Source organism: Corylus avellana, chromosome ca6, assembly GCF_901000735.1.
Source record: "Corylus avellana chromosome ca6, CavTom2PMs-1.0".
NCBI lineage: Eukaryota > Viridiplantae > Streptophyta > Magnoliopsida > Fagales > Betulaceae > Corylus > Corylus avellana.
Genome location: NC_081546.1, coordinates 15,617,457 through 15,641,070, shown reverse-complemented (window position 1 = coordinate 15,641,070; position 23,614 = coordinate 15,617,457). Strand labels below are relative to the sequence as shown.

The following is a 23,614-nucleotide window of genomic DNA, read 5'->3' as shown; positions in this document are numbered from 1 at the left end:
CAATTGATACTTTGTGGGATATGAAACTAATGAGGGATACAAAACTAATGAACCATTTGTGTAAAGGGAAAATAACACAATCAATTTTTGTTCAATGGATATAGGCCCCTGCCAAAAGAAGATGCTACATGAGAAGTTGCTCATTCACTCAAAAGCCAGTTTCCTGATTTTTAACTTTGAGGACAAGGTTAATCTTAGGGGGTTGAGAATGAGAAATGATAGAATTTATTCTTTTACAATCATCTAGGGATTTCATAAAGAGGGATGGGACATGGGGCCTAAATGGAAGTCTCTAGAATCTGTGTCAGGACAGGGATCCAGCCTATCCGAACATGCCATCGACAATGAAGTCTCGGGAAAGCTTGTGGCCCTGTCCGGACATACTTATGTTTAATTTACACACCTTTTTAGTGCCCGTCCAGACAGGGGTATGTCCCATCCGGACGGGCCTCATAGAATTTCAATTCCGTCTCTATTTCGTTTTGCTTTTAGGTTTAGGGTTGGGGGCCTATAAATACATGATTTATAGCCTCAAGAATAGAGCTTTTGATTTTTGATTTTTATTTTTTTAGTTTTGTTTAATAAGAAGCCTCAGAGTTGAGCTTTTTTCATATTTTCATTCAAACCTTAGATAGACTGTATCATTTTGAAAAGAATTCTTAGATCTTTGATAGACTCAAGATCTAGAATTATCTATCGAAATTCTCACTTGTTATGCCATATATCTTGGCTATATATATTGTTCTTTTGAATTGCTTGCTGATACCTCCTCACCTCTCATTGTGAGTGCTCGAGCATCCATCCATCTAACTGCAAGCCTTGGTGCCCCCATAGCTATTGATATGAGGGGCTGACGCAAGTATTGGGTGTGAGTGTCCATCCTAACAAGAACCCGAGCCCAAATCAACAAATCCAAAAAGTGCCCTAGCACGCCGCAGTGATGGTGAGTTGAAGCCACTTTCGCTAATTTTGGTTGTGATGAACGTTCTCAGAGAGACAATCAAACTTCATATTGATCACCGACGACATCTCAATCACTTCTTATCTTTGTTGCTCGGATTGCTCAATGAACCGTACAATTTTTTGCTCCATTCTTTGTTGTCATTTATGGGTGGAGTAGTGGACCATGTACAAGAGGATTGATTTGCCCTGATGCCTAATACTTAATACGATAACTTTGAATTGAAATTTGATTGGGTTGGATTCTAATACCTTCCTCATGGTGGCCTATTATATAAAATAGGATATATATATTCCCCATCAATGCTCAAGAGCTACAAGTGGAAAAGAGACTATTAAGCTTGATCGAAGGTTTTAGTAGGAATGCATATATTTATAGTTGGTTGAAGGGAAGAATCATGCATGTCAACGCCAAAACAAGGAAAAATTCATTGTGAATCTAGGTCTATGCTTAGAGTTTGTTTGGGATTGCATTCGAGAGTTTAAAAAGTACTTTTAATACCTAAAAAGTTGTGCAAAACAAAAGTTAGCATGTTTGGTAAAAAATTATAAAAGTACTTATTTGACTTTTTTACTCTAAAAATGGCCAAAATAAGGCTTTTGCTAAAAAACTCTATTTCCCAAATACAATGTCAAACATACTTTTAGTAATCGATGGTTGTTAGAACACATAATAGTTTGAAATTGTATGGGACTCTCACACTCAAGATAATAACAAACTGTAGATAAACCCAATAAGTTATTATCTATAATTAGAATTCATTCTCTACACTAATCTCTTATTTCTTCTCTTTTAGTAATTATCTCTTATCTATTTGTATCTTAGTTTGATTGTAACTAGGTTATTTGCATTATTATAAATATCAATACAAACCACCAAGAGTGGTAAGTAATTCAAAGCATTCTTACGTAGAAATATTCTAGCAAATGATCCCCATTACCAGCACCGCAATAGATGCGCCAACCACCATGGTCAATCCCGATTTCATGCAGTGGGACCAATCCACCACCGCAACAAACGATCCCTAATACCAGCACCACAAGCAGATGCGCCAGCCACCATGGTCAATCCTGATTTCATGCAGTGGGTCCAGAAGGATCAGATGATCGTAAGTGTGTTGATCTCGACCCTCACCGAACCCTGCGTGGTGCATGCCGTAGGATGTGCTACTGCCCGTGCACTTTGGAATGCCTTGATCTCCATGTTCGCTTCGCAGTCCCGTGGTTGAATCATGCATATCCATTATCAACTTGCTACATCTAAGAAAGGTAACTCTTCTATTATTGAGTATTTCTAGAAGATCAAAAACCTCAGTGATACTCTAGCTGCTGCCGGACAACCATTGAACGATTTTGAGAGCGTATCATTCCTTCTTGCTGAGCTCGGATCTGATTACGATCCTTTTGTAACTTCTGTTACCACACGGGTAGATCCTCTCACTATTGATGAAATATATGGCAATCTATTGGCTCATGAGATGCGAATTCAACACAACCTATCCATGGCTGAGATGCACATGGCTTCTGCCAATTTTTCTACCTGCTCGAGCATACCACGCAGAAGTCGTACTCTAGAGGCCAACCAGCATACCGTGGACACACCCCTACGTTTCCAGCACGTGAGCGTTGCTCCTTCTTCTCCAACCAAGCTGCTGCCCTGATGTGGTATTTTTGTGATAAAAAATATCAATTATAAAAATAACCACTCGCAATAGGACGAATCTTTGTAGGATACGGCTATAGAGAGGGTGTCGAACCTCAAGGACTGCAAGGGTTTAATTATCAAAATTAAAAGATCAAAGTTAACTTAATTAAAAGGGTTTTGATTTGATTTGCTTAAAAACTAAAGTGCATGAAAATAAAAGAGATTTAAAATAAGAGAGAGAGAGTAGGGTATTGTCTTCACCTCTATCCGCACAACAATGGTTAATCATAATTAATCCCATAAATTCATTCTATGCATGTTATAAATAAACAAGAAACTACCTTATTAAAGAATAAGCATAATCTATCTTCGGTTGGCACGGATCGTCCACCTAACCACTAAGACGCGGTACGACCCGTCTTCCCTAGGTATAAATTATCAAATTCTATAACAGGATACATACAATCAATGAATAAGTGTAACCCATCTTCGGTTGGCACGGACTGTCTACCTAAATTACACTAAACTAGGGTGTAGTACAATCCGTCTTCCCTAGGCATGGCCTATCAAATCCTATTGATCATATGTCAATTAAACCCATTGTATAACCATCATCCTCATAATCACAGAAAACAAGAATGATTTGATTTCAATAAAAGTAAAATACTTTCTAAGACAAGAGAAGAATTTCACAAATATTGATATTGAAATTTAAGAACAATTGCATTTAATAATTAAGAACATAAATCAATTGTAGCAATCCTCAGGGTTATACAATCAACATGCATAAATTGAAAATCTAGAAATAAATACAATCAAACCATTGTGCTTGGATAGGGCTACATCAACACCCTATTACAGAATTAGCCGCTCATCGGGGTGCTAGGATGGCCTCCTGCCATGGATTATCTCCTCTTCAACTTGTCAAGCCTCCAAGAAGATTTTTGTATCTAAAACTAAGCACACCTTCTCTTGAAGGTTAAGGGTCTATTTATAGGGAGCAAGCCAGTCCTAGAAGCCCTAGGAAACCTAGAAATTTCGGAGATTTAAGTCCAAGTCCAATTAGGATAAAGAAAACCTAAGTCCAAATCGGAATAGGATTCGCCCAGAATTGCGTTCCTATCTTGCGGGGCAATTTTGGCAATGCGGCGCTCCGAATTAGGAAAATGCTATTTCACAATGATTTGTAGAAATTTGAGTTAGCTTTCCAGTGCCGCTTGAATCACCTCAATCGGATATTTGAGCTGAAAGTTATGGCCAAAATACCGAGACATATGCAGAATCCAAAATTGAATCCAATCCGATTTTGACTCCAATTTGAGAAATTCCGAATTAATCATTTTCTTTATTTGATTTAAACTTAACCATGATTGGTTAAGTTTAACCATATCTTCTAGGTCTTCTCAGAGTGTGCTTTTAAGCCCAAAATCAATTGAATTAATTACATCTTGATTTATAACCTGAAAACACAAAAACAAAACAAAATCAAACAAATAACAATGCTAAGGAATTAACATATGTAAATTAAGGGGCTTGAATGTGCAACATTCGACGCTTATCACACCTCCAAACTTACATATTGCTAGTCCCTTAGCAATACAAAACAGAAAATAAACTGAAAAACAAAAAGATAAGTCCATCTTTCGTGGGATGTACAATTGCATTTAGCATATGCAACAAGTCTTTTAAACCCCTAGGCATTCCCTAGAGGACGAGTGAAGTCTCGTGAGGGTTTTCTAGGAATGATACCCACAAACATCATGCAAGTGTTCATATTATCCAAAACTTAAGGTATCACTCAAAACCATGATTTTTCATTCATTAGCAAGCTTAAAAAGATAAACTCCATCTTCACAATGAATTGGAATTTTAGAATTTAATTACTTACAAAAGACATGCTAAGGTATCACAAGTTCAAAACAATGTAAGGTGAACTAGCACATAAATATGAAGCTTCCAAGTATTTCCAATGTGCAATGTCTCTATATCTCAAAGTTCACTGAAATCCCTATTAGGAAGAACAACAATGGCATTTTTTTTTTTTTTCTTTTTCCTTTTTCGTCAGGTTGTACAATGTTCGATTCCCTTAAGCTTTCTAATTGACCCATGTAACGAGTGTTAGGTCAATGACTCCCAAACCAGATGGTTTTAGGGCATTAGGTGTAGAGACACCCCTAGGACTTACTAACTCGAGTCAAAAAGGCTACGAAACCAAACTAACCATCACATCAATCAAATCAAAATTTTTCACCTTTTGACGTGAATACTCAATGCTTTGAGACAAGAGGCCCAGTTACTTAGTGAAAAGCTTATCAATGATTTCTTTTTCTTTTTTTTTTTTAATTTTTTTTTTATCACATATGTATATGCCAAAGTATCCATCTAATAAATCTTCCAGTTTCACCCAAGATATAGAAACACACACATCAGACTTCATGTCATACCACACAAATTATGTGCTAATGTGCTTGTGTAAGATTAGATTAAACATGTGGATTTTCAACTGTCCTAAGCAAGTAACCAAACTAAAAAAAAATTCAATTATCAGATCATGTGTTCAAAATTTTAAGCTCGCCAATGAAATCAAATCACAATTTTTATGATCAACCAAAATTTTAAGACAAACATGAACATGCATATATTCATTTTCTTTTTATTTGTCACAAATAAAAATAAAATAAAACTGGGACAAAGTGTGTGTAAAGTGCCCCCCATACCCCCAAACTTAAATTACACATTGTCCCCAATGTGCGTATAATATGGAAAGAATTTACCCGAGAGATGGACGAACTGTTTGAAATAGCATGGCTTATTGCACACCCCCAAACTTGAATTGAAGCACACTTGTCCCTGAAAAACAAAGTGATACTCCAACCAAATACCAATCAAGTGCACACATTGTTGTAAAAATATAATCAAATAATGAAGCAACAATGGATAAAATAAACCTGGATGGAGATCATGTACCCTGGTGAAGTGAGGTTCAAGTACACAGGGCCTGCACTCGATCCTATGAAACTGACTCATCTAGTCAAAATATATGGAATCTGCCAAGTCAACGGAATCCATATCCTTGATGTACGCAGTGTTCTCTGACCCTTAAGTTTAAACTTGAAGCACCAATCTTTTCTTCTCTTAGACCAAAGAGAATAAATTTTACCCACAAATAGGTAATTCCATATGTCAGCATATCGAGGTAGATCCTTCTGAGTATTTCCAAACAATTTCTCATCCGAAAAGGGATCATGAATTGGAATAAAATGGGGAGAATACTTGGGGAGTTTTTCTACCTCGATGGTCTCTTTTTCCTCGTCTAACTGCCCTAACAGACTACCCACCTGGCCTCTTGGTAAGTCATAAGAAATAATGACCGGGATAGTGTCATCTGTCCCTAAAAATGAAGATTTCAGATTACCTTGAATAGGGGCTCGAGGCTCATATGGCATCTCAGGAATAGGAGGTGATGGTGAAGAAGCCTCAGTGCTCGCTTCCTTGCTTTTTTCCCGATGTAGATCCTGTGGGACCTCAATTTGCTCCTCCTTTGGCTCCTCCTTCCTTTCTTCCACGTGGTTTCCGACCACCTCTCCACTCCTCAATGTGGTGATAGCTTGCTCATGACACAAAGTACTCTCTTCCTCCATGTAGTTTTCATCAGAATGGCCACCGGGTGACTTTGAAGCTCTTCTTCTTCCATCCTATTGAGGTGGTTGATGATTTGTTCAACATGAGCTTCCATCCTGGCGTCTATCTCGGCGAAGAATTGAGGAGTATAAAGTTCCTGTTGAGATTTCACCGTCTACTTTATCTCACCCGTTAGCTCACTTAACATTTTTAGTATCCGAGCCTCAAAATTAGAATCTGAGGGAGGTGGTGCGGCCTGGTATTGTTGTTGTGAAGGCCAGTAGATGGGAGATGGCTCTTCTTGATATTCTTGAAAGTCAGAACCCATCGGAGGAGGTGGTTCGGTTTGGTATATCTGTTGTGGACTTGCTTGATATGGAGGAGAATAGGATTGACCATTGAATTGAGGATATGCCTGATGGTACAGTTCATGACGTTGTGGAGCATAATTCCCAGGAGCTTGAGTTTGCCACGATAGATTAGACTGGTTGCTCCACGCCGGGCTATAGGAATCAGAATAATGGCCATTCCCCGGTCTAGAGAACGGTCTGTTCATATGCTCATAAGAATAATTAGAAAATTGTCCCGCTGTAGGACAATTTCTAATATGATGATAAGGACTATAGCAATATGAACATGGTCCATGGGGTGTTGGAATGCCTCCCCACATGAACTAAACTAATATAATTAACATAAAATAACAACAGAAAAATAAAAATAAAAACTCACAAACGGCCTTTAGGTGCCCTGGAAATTTGGAAGCCGACTACTGCTAATGCGCTCGATCGCATGGCAGAGTACGCTCGAGCCTACTGCCGCAGATAGGTGTGAGCACAGGAGTGGAGGGATCGAGCGCAAAAGGTGGAGTGCGTACATGCGCTCGATCGCACGCGACCTGCGCTCGATCGCAGTCACAGTGAAGGCAGCTACGGACCTGTTTGCAAATTCTAAAATAAAACAAAAACAAAACACAAACATAATTAAAATTAGCAGAAAAATGAATTATTAAGCTAAAATCAATCCTTAAATTGTGACAATAAAACCGTTAAGCAGTCCACGGCAACGGCGCCAAAAATTGATGTGGTATTTTTGTGATCAAAAATATCAATTATAAAAATAACCACTCGCAATAGGACGAATCTTTGTAGGATACGGCTATAGAGAGGGTGTCGAACCTCAAGGACTGCAAGGGTTTAATTATCAAAATTAAAAGATCAAAGTTAACTTAATTAAAAGGGGTTTTGATTTGATTTGCTTAAAAACTAAAGTGCATGAAAATAAAAGAGATTTAAAATAAGAGAGAGAGAGTAGGGTATTGACTTCACCTCTATCCGCACAACAATGGTTAATCATAATTAATCCCATAAATTCATTCTATGCATGTTATAAATAAACAAGAAACTACCTTATTAAAGAATAAGCATAATCTATCTTCGGTTGGCACGGATCGTCCACCTAACCACTAAGATGCGGTACGACCCGTCTTCCCTAGGTATAAATTATCAAATTCTTTAACAGGATACATACAATCAATGAATAAGTGTAACCCATCTTCGGTTGGCACGGACTGTCTACCTAAATTACACTAAACTAGGGTGTAGTACAATCCGTCTTCCCTAGGCATGGCCTATCAAATCCTATTGATCATATGTCAATTAAACCCATTGTATAACCATCATCCTCATAATCACAGAAAACAAGAATGATTTGATTTCAATAAAAGTAAAATACTTTCTAAGAAAAGAGAAGAATTTCACAAATATTGATATTGGAATTTAAGAACAATTGCATTTAATAATTAAGAACATAAATCAATTGTAGCAATCCTCAGAGTTATACAATCAACATGCATAAATTGAAAATCTAGAAAGTAAATACAATCAAACCATTGTGCTTGGATAGGGCTACATCAACACCCTATTACAGAATTAGCCGCTCATCGGGGTGCTAGGATGGCCTCCTGCCATGGATTATCTCCTCTTCAACTTGTCAAGCCTTCAAGAAGATTTTTGTATCTAAAACTAAGCACACCTTCTCTTGAAGGTTAAGGGTCTATTTATAGGGAGCAAGCCAGTCCTAGAAGCCCTAGGAAACCTAGAAATTTCGGAGATTTAAGTCCAAGTCTAATTACGATAAAGAAAACCTAAGTTCAAATCGGAATAGGATTCGCCCAGAATTACGTTCCTATCTTGCGGGGCAATTTTGGCAATGCGGCGCTCCGAATTAGGAAAATGCTATTTCACAATGATTTGTAGAAATTTGAGTCAGCTTTCCAGTGCCGCTTGAATCACCTCAATCGGATATTTTAGCTGAAAGTTATGGCTAAAATACCGAAACATATGCAGAATCCAAATTTGAATCCAATCCGATTTTGACTCCAATTTGAGAAATTCCGAATTAATCATTTTCTTTATTTGATTTAAACTTAACCATGATTGGTTAAGTTTAACCATATCTTCTAGGTCTTCTAAAAGTGTGCTTTTAAGCCCAAAATCAATGGAATTAATTGCATCTTGATTTATAACCTGAAAACACAAAAATAAAACAAAATCAAACAAATAACAATGCTAAGGAATTAACATATGTAAATTAAGGGGCTTGAATGTGCAACATTCGACGCTTATCATGCCCCAATCTGTCATACTTACAAGATGCAGTAGGGGCGGCTCCCTGTGAATCCAATCCTGCCACTGAGTGAATAGGATTATTAGACTCGTGCGAAGGATGCCCATCCGCTTACTCGAGGAGGAGGGGGGCGAGGGCGACACTTGCATATCTGTATCACCAAACCCAGAATTGAGAGTCGGACTCTCATGCTCGTCAATAAGGCCCCGACCTTGACCTTGGCCTCGGCCTCGGCCTCGTGCTGCTGGAACACGTTTGCGTCCTGTTGTTGTCATTGTTATGATCAATCTGTTAACAAGTCAAAAACCACAAAATTATATTAGTCAATTTATAACCATATAGCATGTTCAATATTTTTGACAAACATACAATAATCATGCTAGTAAAAAAAAAAAAAAAAAACACCACAATATATATATATATATATATATATATATATATATATAGAGAGAGAGAGAGAGAGACAGAGACAGAGAGAGAGAGCATCAATTTCATTAAATATGCTAATACACTTTGTACTTACACCAAATTTGAGCTTATGTGTTCAACACATTTCATCATCAGATTCATATTCAGAATCTGTAGCACTGTTACTTGAAGATGATTGTTCGTGTTCAGAGTCCTCTTCGTGTTCAGAGTCCTCTTCGTGTTCAGAGTCTATATCGTTGTCGCTACATAACTCCTCTTCCTCATCCAAGTTTGTATAATGGTCCTCGTCCGGCAAGTTATCGTTGGCAAACATGCTTGCATCAAGTTGAATATATAATTCATCAATTGCTATTGTCGCATCATCTCTACGTAATTGAGTGGAGGCTTCAACATTTGCTTCATCAACAAAGACCATATTACCCCCAACACATTCACCTTCTTGGTATACGTCATCACTGAGTCTTTGGTCATCTTCTGTATTATCTCCCTTTTGTACTATTGGAATATCATAGATGTCTCTATTGATCCACTTATGCACCACTTTCCAATTACCACCCAATTTGGGATCATCCAAGTAAAACACTTGTGAAGCTTGACATGTTAAGATGAACGGGTCGGATTCACACCATTTACGAGAAGTATTCACAATCGTGAAGCCTTGGTCCATTCGTACTCCTGTTGCACTCCCAATGTCCCACCTATCGCACTCAAACAAGTACACGAGATTTTGGCCAGGGTAACGTAACTCTAGAATATTTTTTAACTCATCATAATACTCTGTTATTGAGGTTTCGTCCTCACCTGAAACAGAAACACCACTGTTCTGGGTAGTACGAGTTTTTGCACATTCTTTCGTGTGGTACCTAACTCCATTCACGATGCAACCTCTATATGATCTAACATGACGATCAGGCCCGCATGCAAGATCATATAATTGTTTTGAGCCATTGTCTGCAATACGCCCATTATTGTATAAACGTTTATGGAACCAACGTTCAAAGTTAGCCTCATGCTTTTTATCAATGTCACGGCCGCCTTCTCTTTTGATCATATTATAATGTTCACTGCATGAAAAATAAACGTATTGGTAAATGATCATCAACGCTAAAATTATAACATGTCGTAACAGGTAAAACACAAAGACCATTACTAAACTTACTCCAAATATGAGGCCGTTTCGTTACAGTTGGTAAGAACATACCATCGTGCCCTACCAAAATCATTAGCATCCAGTGTTACTAATTTAGCTGCTCCTAACGGCCGAACTCGTTGGGAGAACACATCCAAGCGCTGGCTCATTTCTACAACATCAACGTCAACATTTCTCCATTGAAGGTTCCATCTTGTCTCAATCCCCCGAAGATACCTGGAACAGAAGGTCAAGCTCTCCTCAGCTAAGTAACACTCGACAATAGACCCCTCTGGACGCGCTTTGTTACGCGTCCACTTCTTATATCTTCCAAGTTCTCTTTCGAACGGATACATCCAACGGTTTTGTACGGGACCAGCAAGCCCGGCCTCCCGAGGTAAATGAAGTGCTAGATGGATCATAACATCAAAAAAAGCTGGCGGAAATATTTTTTCCATTTTGCATAAAATTATTACAATGTCGACTTTCATTTGTTTTAAGATATCAACTTTCAACGTCCGTGCACATAACTGCGTAAAAAATGTACTGAACTCGGTCAATGTTGTTCGTATTTCCGACGTAGAGAAATTTCGAATTGCAACAAGAAGCAAGCACTGTAAGAAGACATGACAATCGTGGCTTTTCATACCCGAAATTTTACCAGGAAGCTTGTTCACACATCGACCAATGTTAGATACACACCCATCAGGAAATTTAACACCTTTCAACCACTCACATAAACTCTTCTTCTCATCTCTTGTCAAGGTGTACTTCGCAAGTGGCATCCTATAAGTTTCACCATTTGGCTGCACATGCAATTCTTTACGTATACCCATCAACTGTAAATCTCTTCGTGCCTTGACTGTGTCTTTGGTCTTCCCATCGATATTCATCAACGTACCTAAGATACTTTCACATATGTTCTTCTCAATATGCATTACATCTAAATTATGACGTAGTTTCAAGCTTGACCAGTAAGGTAACTCAAAGAAAATACTTCTCTTGTTCCAATTCAACACAACATCTGTGTACTTTCTCTTTCTCCCGCTTGTTTTTCCAAATTGCAAACCCTCAGCATCTCTTAGCTGTTTCAACAATTGACTTCCAGACAATTCTTCAGGTTGCAATCTATGCTCCTCTGTACCATCGAACAAATCTCCTTTTTTGCGCCATGGATGCTCTTGAGGAAGCCACCGACGATGACACATGAAGCACACCTTATGCCCATACTTCAAATACCTGAACGATGTATCCTTATTACATACTGGACATGCAAGTTTTCCAATTGTAGACCACCCAGATAATTTTCCGTATGCGGAAAAATCATTTATAGTTCATAGTAATGTCACATGCAATTGAAATGTCTCTTTCTTTGATGCATCGTACACGCGTATGCCTTCATTCCATAAATCTTTCAAGTCATCAACCAATGGCCGCAAATATACATCAATATTCTTTCTAGGATCTGAAGGCCCTGGGATAATAAGGGGCAACATCAAATTTGGACTCTTCATACACATCCACGGAGGGAGATTGTACACCGTTAACATTACTGCCCATATGCTATATGTTGTACTCATATTACCATATGGGTTGAAACCATCACTTGCTAAGCCAAGCTGCACGTTGCGGGAATCACTTGCAAACCACTCATGTCTTTTATCAAACTCTTTCCATACAATAGAATCAGCGGGGTGTCTGAGAGTATTGCCATCATCTTCTCGACCTTCTTTGTGCCACCGCATTTCCTTGGCCATTTCTTTTGTCATAAACAACCGTTGTAACCTCGATTTTATTGGAAAATACCGTAAGACCTTTTGAGGAATATTACTTTTTCTGCCTTTGCCATCAATCCATCTTGAATTGTTGCACTTTGGGCATACCACTTTGTCTGCATGTTCTTGCCAAAAAAGCACACAACCATTCTTGCATGCGTGTATCTTATCGTAACCGAATCCCAAGTGTCGCCTAAACTGTATTGCTTCTCTATACGAGCGTGGCAATGTCTCTCCATCTGGGAGGGCTGTCTTTATCAAGTCAATCATCATATCAAACGCCTTTATATGAAGCATCTTCAGTATAAAAGAAATTTGTGTAAATTTCTTGCAGCCTGGATAAAGTTCTCGTAAACCATCTTCCCAAAATTGGTAGAAGGAGCTTGTTTGTTCGTAATTATCAGCCGTGGGGCCCTGTGAAGTAGAGGATTCTCCGATGTTAGCATCAACAAATGTCCTCATACATACATCGTCTAACAATTCTTCAACTGCATCAACCTCCTCCATTATTTCACTTGTATGTGTGTGCATGTTTGTAGAAGTGTTTTCCCTAAAATGATCTTCTTCCCCGTGAAATATCCATCTAGTGTACGTCGGAGTAAATCCATTCATATACAAGTGACCCTTCACCTCGCTAATATGAGAATAATATCGATTTGCACAATCACGGCATGGACACTTTGTCATATCATGCGAATCAACTCATTTAACTGCCATTCCCATGAATTCTTCCACACCTTTTTGAAATCGCTCTGAACATCGAGTACTTTCCCGCATCCAACTCCTATCCATATTGATGTCCCTATTAAAGGTTATTCCTTACGTACATGTACGCACACAAGGGAATTAGAAGATCAGATTCTTAAGAATTGAATTAATAGAATTAAATGGGAGGTCTGTTCTCAAATATTAAGGGAGGGAAAGTTTAAAAGGAGCATGGGTAATGAGAGAATTCTAGAAGTGGGTTACTAGTTTAGAACAAATATACACGAAATGATGCTAGCTCAATGCGATGTTACCTAACAAAATATTCTAGAAGTGGGTTACTAGTTTAGAACAAATTTCTATTTGTAATTTATTTACTAGGTTAGCTCAATAACAGTTTTACATTTTTTTAGTATTGTTGTTAGGTTTGATATTTATTATAGAATGTTGTCTTGTTTCAATTTTACTGTGCTGCTTCCTTATTGAACTTAAATAGGAAAGACAATACAATCATAATCCATACCAACTTTGATAACAGAAGTAGATGTGAAGTAGAAAAGTAATAACATAATCTTAATATAAGAATAAGACTTAATACTAATCTAAAAGTAATAAGAGAAGAAGCAAGGTTTAATACAACCACAAGAGAAGGAGATAGGTTTAATGGAACCACAAAATTATATGTGTTTATATATGTTAAAGCTTGTCCTTAGGGGATCGAGCGCAGGGCACGTGCGATCGATCTCAGGATCGATCATAGTACCAGAAGCTCAAGGTGAGAATCAGAGCAAACTGCGATCGATCGCAGGATCAGAAGCTCAATGTGAGAATCAGAGCAAACTGCGATCGATCGCAGGATCGATCGCAGGATCAGAAGCTCAAACTGAGAATCAGAGTACTCTGCGATCGATCGCAGGCCTGATGCGATCGATCGCAGATAGGCGTTCAATGCCATAAAAAACAAAAGGAAAAAACTTCATTGTAGCCTGTATTTCCAACTTGTGATGATCTGGATTTCCAGCTTTTAACAATGCTTTCAATCTCTCATCACTTGGAAGTTTGAAAGCTCAAGATGAGTCAAGGCCAACGCTTATTTCTTTCTCTTTCTTTGCTAAATTATCAAGATGAGGGATGAGGAAAATACAAGGCTTTCTATCATATTAAGGAACCATATATATATAGCTAGCTACAATCACTATAGATTTGATGCTTGGATTTGAAGCTTTGTGCTTTTCTGCATAAAATGTCAAATATCCAAACTCCAACCAAAATGATGGAGATTAAGGACCTTAAAATGGACAACTATAAAACGATGCACATCATTTGACAAAATTACCCTAGACAACTACATAATATCTTCACAATTTTTTTTTTTTATAAATATTTGACCCTGGACCTTCTCATACAAAAGTCATTATGAGATTAAATTAATTGATTGAAAGGATTGAAGGATTGGATAATTTCACAATATATATATTTTAAGGATTCAAGCTCACTTATTCAAATAGATCATGAACCTTACAATCATACACACTACTCTGCCTTATTTTTTTTTTGGTCACAAATGAGTAATCCTAAATATCATATCGCTGGTTAGCTATTTGAATAGCAAATATGAAATAGAGACATCGGGGGGCAAGTGGGCAACCGAATGTCAAATGTGGCGCCCATATTTGGGCATGTCCAAAGCCTCTCCCTGTTGGAAAATTACTTAAGAGGGGCCTAACCATACCTCATCCTACCAAACTTCTCTTGTTCTTTTTTCTTTCTATCAACGACCTCATTCATAATCCAATGTTTGTTGTTAGGATCTAAATACATAGCAAGGCATTCATTCCACTCACTTTCATGGTGCTTTATGTTATAGTATTTATACCAAGGATCATAGAAAATGGCCATTCCCAATTTCCCATAGTATGGTTCTCTTCATTCACACTAAAGATTCCAATATGTGCCAACAAGGCCCACAACGACAGAGATGCCGTGGGTAATAACTCAGTCATCAGATTATTAGGGAAATACATCCACAGATTTACATACTATACCAGATTTACATACTATATCATTTACTAGTAAATCCAGACTAGTTAATGATTCACACACATATTCAAAGCAAAGATTAAAAAATAATACCACAAAATTGTGAATGTTAAAAATGAAGCGCCTTTTTTACAAGGTAAAATAAGATGAAATGAAGTGATTTGTGGATCGTGCAATTCTAAACGAACAAAATATAAGTAAAGACTCAGTTAAAATAAGATAGGTTGCATCAACCATAGCATTTGACAAAAAAATCAGTTGAGCAGTTGAGTAAGTTTTAGAAATTGATGTTTTAATCCATTATTTAATAACAAAAGAGAAACAAACACTTCCACATTTATATTAAGATCCAAACTCCAAAGCCTAATCCTTGGAAATTATCATATATTTCCTTTCCATGTCTTCGATACAGCAAGAGAAACATTTGTAAATGGATCTAAAGAATTGCCTCAATAGCAAACTAAGAAAGTAAATTTAGAATGAAATCTTGAAAGAGTAAAATCTTGAAGAAACAGGAGAAATCAGATTTTATATTATTCGTTTAATCAACTGAATTGGAAGAGCAAAAATCAAATATTCTAAGATCGGATGTCAGTTTAATCAACTGAATTGGAAAAACTTTCTCACTATAAGCTATTCTATTGAATCATACAAAAATAATCAACAGAAAAAATGGAGAGCGCAAAAAACAAATTAAAGTAACACATGAGAAACATTTCCTGGCTCCCATTAAAAGCCCATATTTCACTATCTATTTGTACATGTGCACCTAATAGATATGATATCTATTCACCCAGAGTTAAAGGCTAAAAATCTACCTATAACCCATGCAACCGGGCAAATAGCTAATTTAACCACCCACCTAAAAATCCCTATACATTTTATATACACTTATAAAACATTAACACAGAAAACATCTCTCGAGATGTTATATGTTCTGTTCTCTTCTTCCCCATACCGGACCTTCTCTATCTAACTCAAATGTCATGATAATTTTGGCTTACTTTTCCTTTTGGCTTAATTTTGGCTTACTCAAATGTCAAAGTTTTTTTTTGAATTGGAATGAAATACAAGTCTTAAATTCCTGGCTCCCATTAAAAGCTCTCTCATATTTCCTCCCACTAATCACTCATTTAGCCAAATTTAGGGGTCCACGGCAGTTTTTGAATGAAACCAATTAGTTCGATAAGGGAAAAACTAGAAAGAGAAGAAAAGAGGAAGTACCTAAATACTTAATTTCTTCAAATCACAATTCATGGATACTATTTGAGTGATTGAGAGGCATTTAAGGTTTGCAAGGGTTTAGGAGAAACTCATACCTGAGAGAGCTACAAGAGAGCGTTAAGTTCGCCGGAGTGAGAGCTGGCAGTGAGAGAGGTGTGCCGGAAATAGTTGCCGGAGAGAGAGAAACTTGCGTGGAGTGAGTGAGAGAGAGAGAGGGAGGGAGAGAGTGAGAGTGAGAGAGTGAGAGTGAGAGACAGAGTGAGAGTGAGAGTGAGAGACAGAGTGAGAGTGAGAGTGAGAGACGATTGGCGGGAGGTGTGGGAGTTGGTGAAAATTTTGTTCCGAAAATTTTAGAACCCCTGCCAGTTTACCGCCCTCTAGCTATTGGTAAACTTTTTTGTGCAGCTAAATATTTGGGGTATTTTATTTACAAAAAAAAAAAAAAAAAGAGAAAAATATAAATAAAAATCCTCCAAACTATGAGCCGTTTGTAATATATTCCTTCAATGTTCATAACGGACTAAAGTAGCCTGTCAAACTATTTTAATTGTATCAAAAAGTCTACTTATTTTGTTATATTTTTATAATACCCCTATTCTTTTAACAAAGTAAAATCAAATGTACGGTTCTTTAGATATTTAAAAAAAATAAACAGTTTATTCCCTGAAGTCAAATTTTGTACCTTTAATTTTACTTTAATACAATATAAAGCAATTTGTAATTTAGGTAAACTACAGTGATTAATTATTTATTATTTATTCCAAAAAACATTTTCTTTTTTTCTTTTTATTCACCCATTGGTTTTCTTGTATTTTTAAAAAAATTGTTTAGTTTTTTTTTTCAATTATTTTATTATTTATTTGTTAAAATAATAGGGGTATTCTAGGAATATTAAAAATAAGTGGCATTTTTATACAATTTGGTAGTTCGAGAGGCTACTTTAGTATCTTTTGAACATTTGAGGGTTATATTGCAAACAACTGGTACTTTTGGTGGCTTTGTTATATTTTTTCCAAACAAAAAATATACTTCCAATTTTTTAATTTTTAATTTTTTTATTTATTTATTTTAAATTTGTCTTTAATAATATGTTTTTATTATTATAATATTAACTAAAAATTTTCGTTTAATAAATTTTTATGATAAAGATCATTAAGTTGATATTTATCTTATAATTAATTATAAAATAATACAAAATCCAAATTGAATATAAGATCAATATAACTAAGGCACTAAGATAATATAAAAAGCTAACAGTTCAATTGAATGTTCGATTGAACCTTCAATTGTATCCAGTTTGATTTATCAATTGATCATACCACAGTCAATCGAACTAATTCAGTAGGATCGATTGGACATTTGATTCTATCACGATCAATCGAACTAATTCATTATGATCGATCGGATGTTTGATCGAACGATTGATCCTATCGCGATCAATCGTACTAATTCATTAGGATCGATCGGATGTTTGATCGATCATTTAATCATATCACGATCAATCGAACTAATTCATTATGATCGATCGGATGTTTGATCGAACGATTGATCCTATCGCGATCAATCGAACTAATTCATTAGGATCGATCGGATGTTTGATCGATGATTTAATCATATCACGATCAATCGAACTAATTCATTATGATCGATCGGATGTTTGATCGAACGATTGATCCTATCGCGATCAATCGAACTAATTCATTAGGATCGATCGGATGTTTGATCGATCATTTAATCATATTACGATCAATCAAACTAATTCATTATGATCGATCGGATGTTTGATCGAACGATTGATCCTATTGCGATCAATCGAACTAATTTATTAGGATCGATCGGATGTTTGATGGATCATTTAATCATATCACGATCAATCGAACTAATTCATTATGATCGATCGGATGTTTGATCGAACGATTGATCCTATCGCGATCAATCGAACTAATTCGTTAGGATCGATCGGATGTTTGATCGATCATTTAATCATATCACAATCAATCGAACTAATTCATTATGATCGATCGGATGTTTGATCGAACAATTGATCCTATCGCGATCAATCGAACTAATATGTAATAGTATCGATCGGAATTGATTTTAGCAGATGTTTGATTGAACCTTCAATCATGTCAAGTTTTATTGATTGTATCCCGATCAATTTAAGTAATGCACTAATATAATAGAAAATGCTTAGAGTTCAATTAAATGTTCGATCGAACATTTAATTTGTTTGAATTTTGTTCGATTATTTGATGTTATCACGATCGATCTTACGAATGCACTAGGTTGGACCAATTGGATGTCTAATCAAACATTCAATTTCAATTGTTTCAAGTTTGATCTCACATTTGATCATATCATAATCGAAGTTGTTGTACATTATGCAATAAAAATTAAAAAAAATAATAATTGCATAAAATATAAATATATATATATATATGTATGTATGTATGGTGATTCTGTGATTGCGATCGATCGCACATTGGGTGCGATCGATCGCAATCACAGAATCAACACGCGGATCCTTGGCCGAGTGCGATCGATCGCAATAGGTGTGCGATCGATCGCACTCGGACAGCACACCACGTGACCTATTTTAGGTCACTTTCCCCCCACCCCCACAAAAATTTCCTTCTCCCCACTGCGCCGTACACCTCTCCAAGGCTTGGTCCACGCACCTCCGGCACAACACTCGTCCACCATTGCCAATCACTTCTACCACACAACCACCACACGGTTGTCTTCTCCGGCAACCATACCAGGTACTTTTCACCACCTCTAGTACTTTACACCCCATTCCCCATTCCCATCAACACCCCAACCACGAGCACCTTCACGAAATTTTTTTTTTTTCTCATATTTCTGCAATTGTGGGTGTTCATCCACCCACATTGCTTTGTTGTGGTTGGGTTTGGATGTTTTTGCAGGGGGTTTTGAGCGAAGTTGTGTTGTTTTGCAATTTTGCCTATCTCTAGTGCACGCCAGGTGTTCGACAAAAGTCCCCAATCATGCTCATCATGCCAAGAACTCGAGCTTCGTCCTCCCGAGGGTCTGATACCCGAGCCACTTCTCCCCCGCCCACTTTTGAGGAACGGGAGCTGCTATTTGAGACCACTTTCGCCATTCGCGAAGACTTTGAAAATCTTGAGGGGACTCAATGGGCGGTCGCCGAGTTCAAGCGACGGGGGCTAAAGAAGCTTTTCAAGCCGGTCACCCCCACTGCTTACAGAAAATTGGTGATCGAGTTTTATGTCCACCTATATCATGACTGCAGGAACATAGCTGCCCTCTCTTCGAAAGTGCAAGGCAAAGCTATTGACATAACACGGGCCGACATTGCTGCTGCCCTTCAATGCAATGATGAGCAACCTTCAGAAGCCGCACAACTTGCTGACCAATCGGACAGCTTTTACGTGGCGGAAATTATTGACGACATGTGCGAAGGGATATTTTCCGATGCCCACCATAATGCCGCCAGCTGATCCAAGCTACCTCAACGGCTTTGGTTTGTGGACTCCGTATTACACCGTAATGCTTTTCCCTTGGGGCACAAAAGTCAGAGGCGGGATCAATTTCTTCAAGCACTCTACGCCTTCCATAAAGGTGCTTGGTACTCCATTCCCGACATAAGTTGGAGGCAAATTTACAAATTTTGGAATGGGGTGCACGTTGGAGGAGCGGGGTCCACACATTCATGGGGGTTGCCTTTCCCATACTTAATCTCCTACATCCTCCGGAAGAAAGGCGTCAAGGGTACCGCAGCTGATGAACCAGTCACTACTACTCCCATATTTGGCATTCGCCAATGGAACAAGAGCCTCTCCCACATGCCCCAGGTAGCTCCAGCACCAGCAGCTGCTGCGGACGAGTATGAGGCCGAGCCAATGGCCGAAGATGAACCAATAGTTGATTCAGAGGCAGCTGAGGAGGAGGCCCCGAGAATTTTTCGTGAAGCACGAAACCGCTCAGTTAGTGAAGAAATAGCGGGCCTTCGGAGAGAGTTGGCTGGCCAAAGAAAGGAGGCTCGGAAAAATAACGAATCAATGGACAAACGCCTAGGCGCCTTAGAAGAATTGATGCAGTCCATTGTCAACCGGTTGCCACCACCATCTGCAGGAGCATCATCTTCTAGACAACAGTAAGCAGGGACTATCGTCTGGCTGAAGACATTAAACTTAGCGCTCATGGGAGGCACCCCATAGTTTACCCTTTTTATTTTGTTTAGTATGTTTTAAGTTAATCTTTTATTTGTCTTTAGTTTTGTTTCTTTTGACTTGCTTTTGTGTTTTCTTATGGGAATGACCCCGTATTTGCACATCATAGATGGTTTTTGAATTGCAAGGTATCAATATATTTTCACTTAAAACTGAGATGAATTATTTTACGGTTTAGATTTTATTTTGTTATATTTAACAGTGTAAAATCTTTCCATAAGGTATCAATATATTCATCATATAATATATATACACTATTAGATCTGTAAAATTTAATATGAATTATGAAATGAGAATTAACTCTTCAAATTAGTCCATATGTAACAACTAACCAAATGGCAAATATATACAATTTAAAATCTTTCTTTAGGAGGATGGAATCGACGGTGCATATTGTGTCACTTTATTTCAAAATTTTAAATAATGCAGTGATATATATATACACAATTTTAGTAGATGTTATTGGGCAGCAATAAAATATATATATATATTTGAGCTTTTCTGCATGGGTGCGGTCGATTGCAATAACAGAAAGTTGGAATCAAACTTTCTGTTACTGCGATCGATCGCACCTTGTGTGCGACCGATCGCAATAACAGAAAGTTTGATTCCAACTTTCTGTTGTTGCGATCGGTCGCACCATGGTTACGATCGATCGCAGTAATCGAATATTGGATTTCAACATTCTGTTACTGCGATCGATCGCACATTGTGTGCGATCGATCGCAATAACAGATGGATTATTTTTTTTTTATTTTACTACGGACTCTTTAGGGTCGACTTTTGTCGACCCTAATACATAAGCATTAGGGTCGACTATTAAAGTCGACACTAATGAGGTATCTTCAGCGTCCACTTGGAGTGGACGGTATTAGTCATCTATTTTAATTTTATTTTTTATTTTTTATTTACTACCGACTCTTTAGGGTCGACAAAAGTCGACCCTAATACATAAGCATTAGGGTCGACTTTTAGAGTCGACCCTAATGATGTATCTTCAGCGTCCACTTAGAGTGGACGCTATTAGTCATCTATTTTAATTTTTTTAATTTTTTTTTATTTTACTACGGACTCTTTAGGGTCGACTTTTGTCGACCCTAATACATAAGCATTAGGGTCGACTTTTAGAGTCGACCCTAATGATGTATCTTCAGCGTCCACTTATAGTGGACGCTATTAGTCATGTATTTTAATTTTTTTAATTTTTTTTTATTTTACTACGGACTCTTTAGGGTCGACTTTTGTCGACCCTAATACATAAGCATTAGGGTCGACTATTAAAGTCGACCCTAATGAGGTATCTTCAGCGTCTACTGATAGTGGATGCTATTAATTATCTATTTTAATTTTTTTTTTTTTTTTATTTACTACTTACTCTTTAGGGTCGACTTTTGTCGACCCTAATAACTAACTATTAGGGTCGACGATGAAAGTCGACCCTATTGAACTTTTTTGTGAATTTTTTTTTTTTCCCATCTTATAGCGTCCACTTAAGTGGACGCTATTTGTTAATTATTAGGGTCGACTATTATGGACCCTAAAAGTTTTTTTTTTGCCGCTTAAATTTTTCCCGCCCCTCGGATAATTCCCGCGCGTGTATTAGGGTCGACTTATTAGCGTCCACTATAAAGTGGACGCTAATAGTGCAATTTTCGACCCATTATTAGCGTCGGCTATTAGGTGGACGCTAATACTGAACTATTAGGGACGACTTTCAAAGTCGCCCCTAATAGTTCAGTATTAGGGGCGACTTTTTAGTCGCCCCTAATAAGTCGCCCCTAATGAACAACTTTCTTGTAGTGAAAGTACAGTTCAATAATAGCTTTGCTATATGTCAACAATTTAAGATACGATTATTGTTGACATTAAAGACGGAAAAAGCCACAGCATGATTAAAATTAAACTAAAAACATGATTTTCCGCAACATAACCGTAGCTGTCTTTTAAACTCACAAGGCCAAAACAATGGCCCCATCTGGAATCGGCTTGTTACTGTTTAGTGGCTTGGTATTGTCGCAAAAATTGGTTGATGTAACAAACAAATAAAAATCTTTAATATGAAAAAATAAAAAATTTGTACGGATTGATATTTTTATTTGAATAATAATAATAATAAAAAAAAAAAAAGATTGATGTGATGTGATGTAAAAAATAAGAATATTTGAAATTTAATTTTTTTTTTTTTTTAATAATTAGTAACTGGTGTGAATGCCGGATACCAGTACTGGAAGGGTGAGTTGCAGCCGGAGAACATAGATTCCAAGCTTTTCACCCATCTTTTTGCTGCCTTTGCTGATGTAGGGATCAACACTTCCACTGGTACCTACGAACTCATCTTTCCTTCCGGGTATGAGACTCAGTTTCAAACCTTCGCCGAAGCCGTGAAGAAAAACAACTCTGATATTAAAGCCATCTTATCCATCGGTGGAGACATTGATCCTTCCGTTTTTGCCACAATCGCTAGCCAACGTACTACCCGTGATGCATTCATAGCAATCTCCATTGATGTAGCCACGAGATTCAAGTACGATGGCATTAGCCTCAACTGGCAGTATCCCAACACGACCAATGATGGGACCAACCTCGACGCACTCGTCACAGAGTGGCGAACTGCCGTGAAGGAAGACGCGCCTGAGCTGCTTCTAACCGCAGCCGTGTACTACTCCCCAGAGTATTATCCCATTGAAGCTATCAAAAATTCCTTGGACTGGATCAACGTAGTGGCCTATGACTTGAAGACCCCTCTCCCTCTTTCCTCAGCCAATTCCACTGTACCGCCTGCTCCATGGTACAATCCAAATCTCTCTCCTCAAATTATTTGCGTGGAGGATGTCGTCAATGCTTGGATCAGTACTGCAGGCGTGTCGCCCAGCAAATTAGTCCTCGGTCTTCCATTTCATGGACGCAGCTGGGTTCTGGAAACCATGAAATATTATCACTGGCTAATGGAGCTGCGACTGAAGTAAGTGACCCCATACCTTATCGACAAATCCAGGTTTTTGTAAAAGAAAAGAGTGGCGTAGAGGTGATCGATCACTCCTATGTCACGCAGTATTGCTATGTTGGAACGACGTGGATTGGTTATGATGGTAAGGATATCATCTTTGATAAGGTTATATATGCCAAGCAAAAGGAATTGCTTGTTTACTTTGCATGGCATGTGGACGGCGACGACTACGACTACTGGACTCTTTCAACACTCGGTAATTATTTTATTATCTTCTCTTTGGATTTCTACTCTTTCAAT

The 23,614-nt window shown here is 37.7% G+C and overlaps 1 protein-coding gene across 1 annotated transcript; it reads left to right on the top strand.

The window, feature by feature from the left end:
• The first annotated feature begins 6,517 nt into the window (after positions 1-6,517).
• On the top strand, positions 6,518-23,333 carry LOC132185238 (class V chitinase-like). Its single transcript, XM_059599038.1, has 2 exons — positions 6,518-6,575; positions 22,564-23,333. Exons 1-2 carry the CDS (start codon positions 6,518-6,520, stop codon positions 23,331-23,333), a joined length of 828 nt encoding a protein of 275 aa, XP_059455021.1.
• Positions 23,334-23,614: the final 281 nt, after the last annotated feature.

Excerpts from the sequence above, each read along its gene's own strand:
- LOC132185238 (XM_059599038.1), top strand. The coding sequence starts at position 6,518 with ATGGCTCTTCTTGATATTCTTGAAAGTCAGAACCCATCGGAGGAGGTG. Across the intron at positions 6,576-22,563 it reads GGAGGAGGTGGTTCGGTTTG|TAACTGGTGTGAATGCCGGA; the intron begins GTATATCTGTTG and ends TTTAATAATTAG.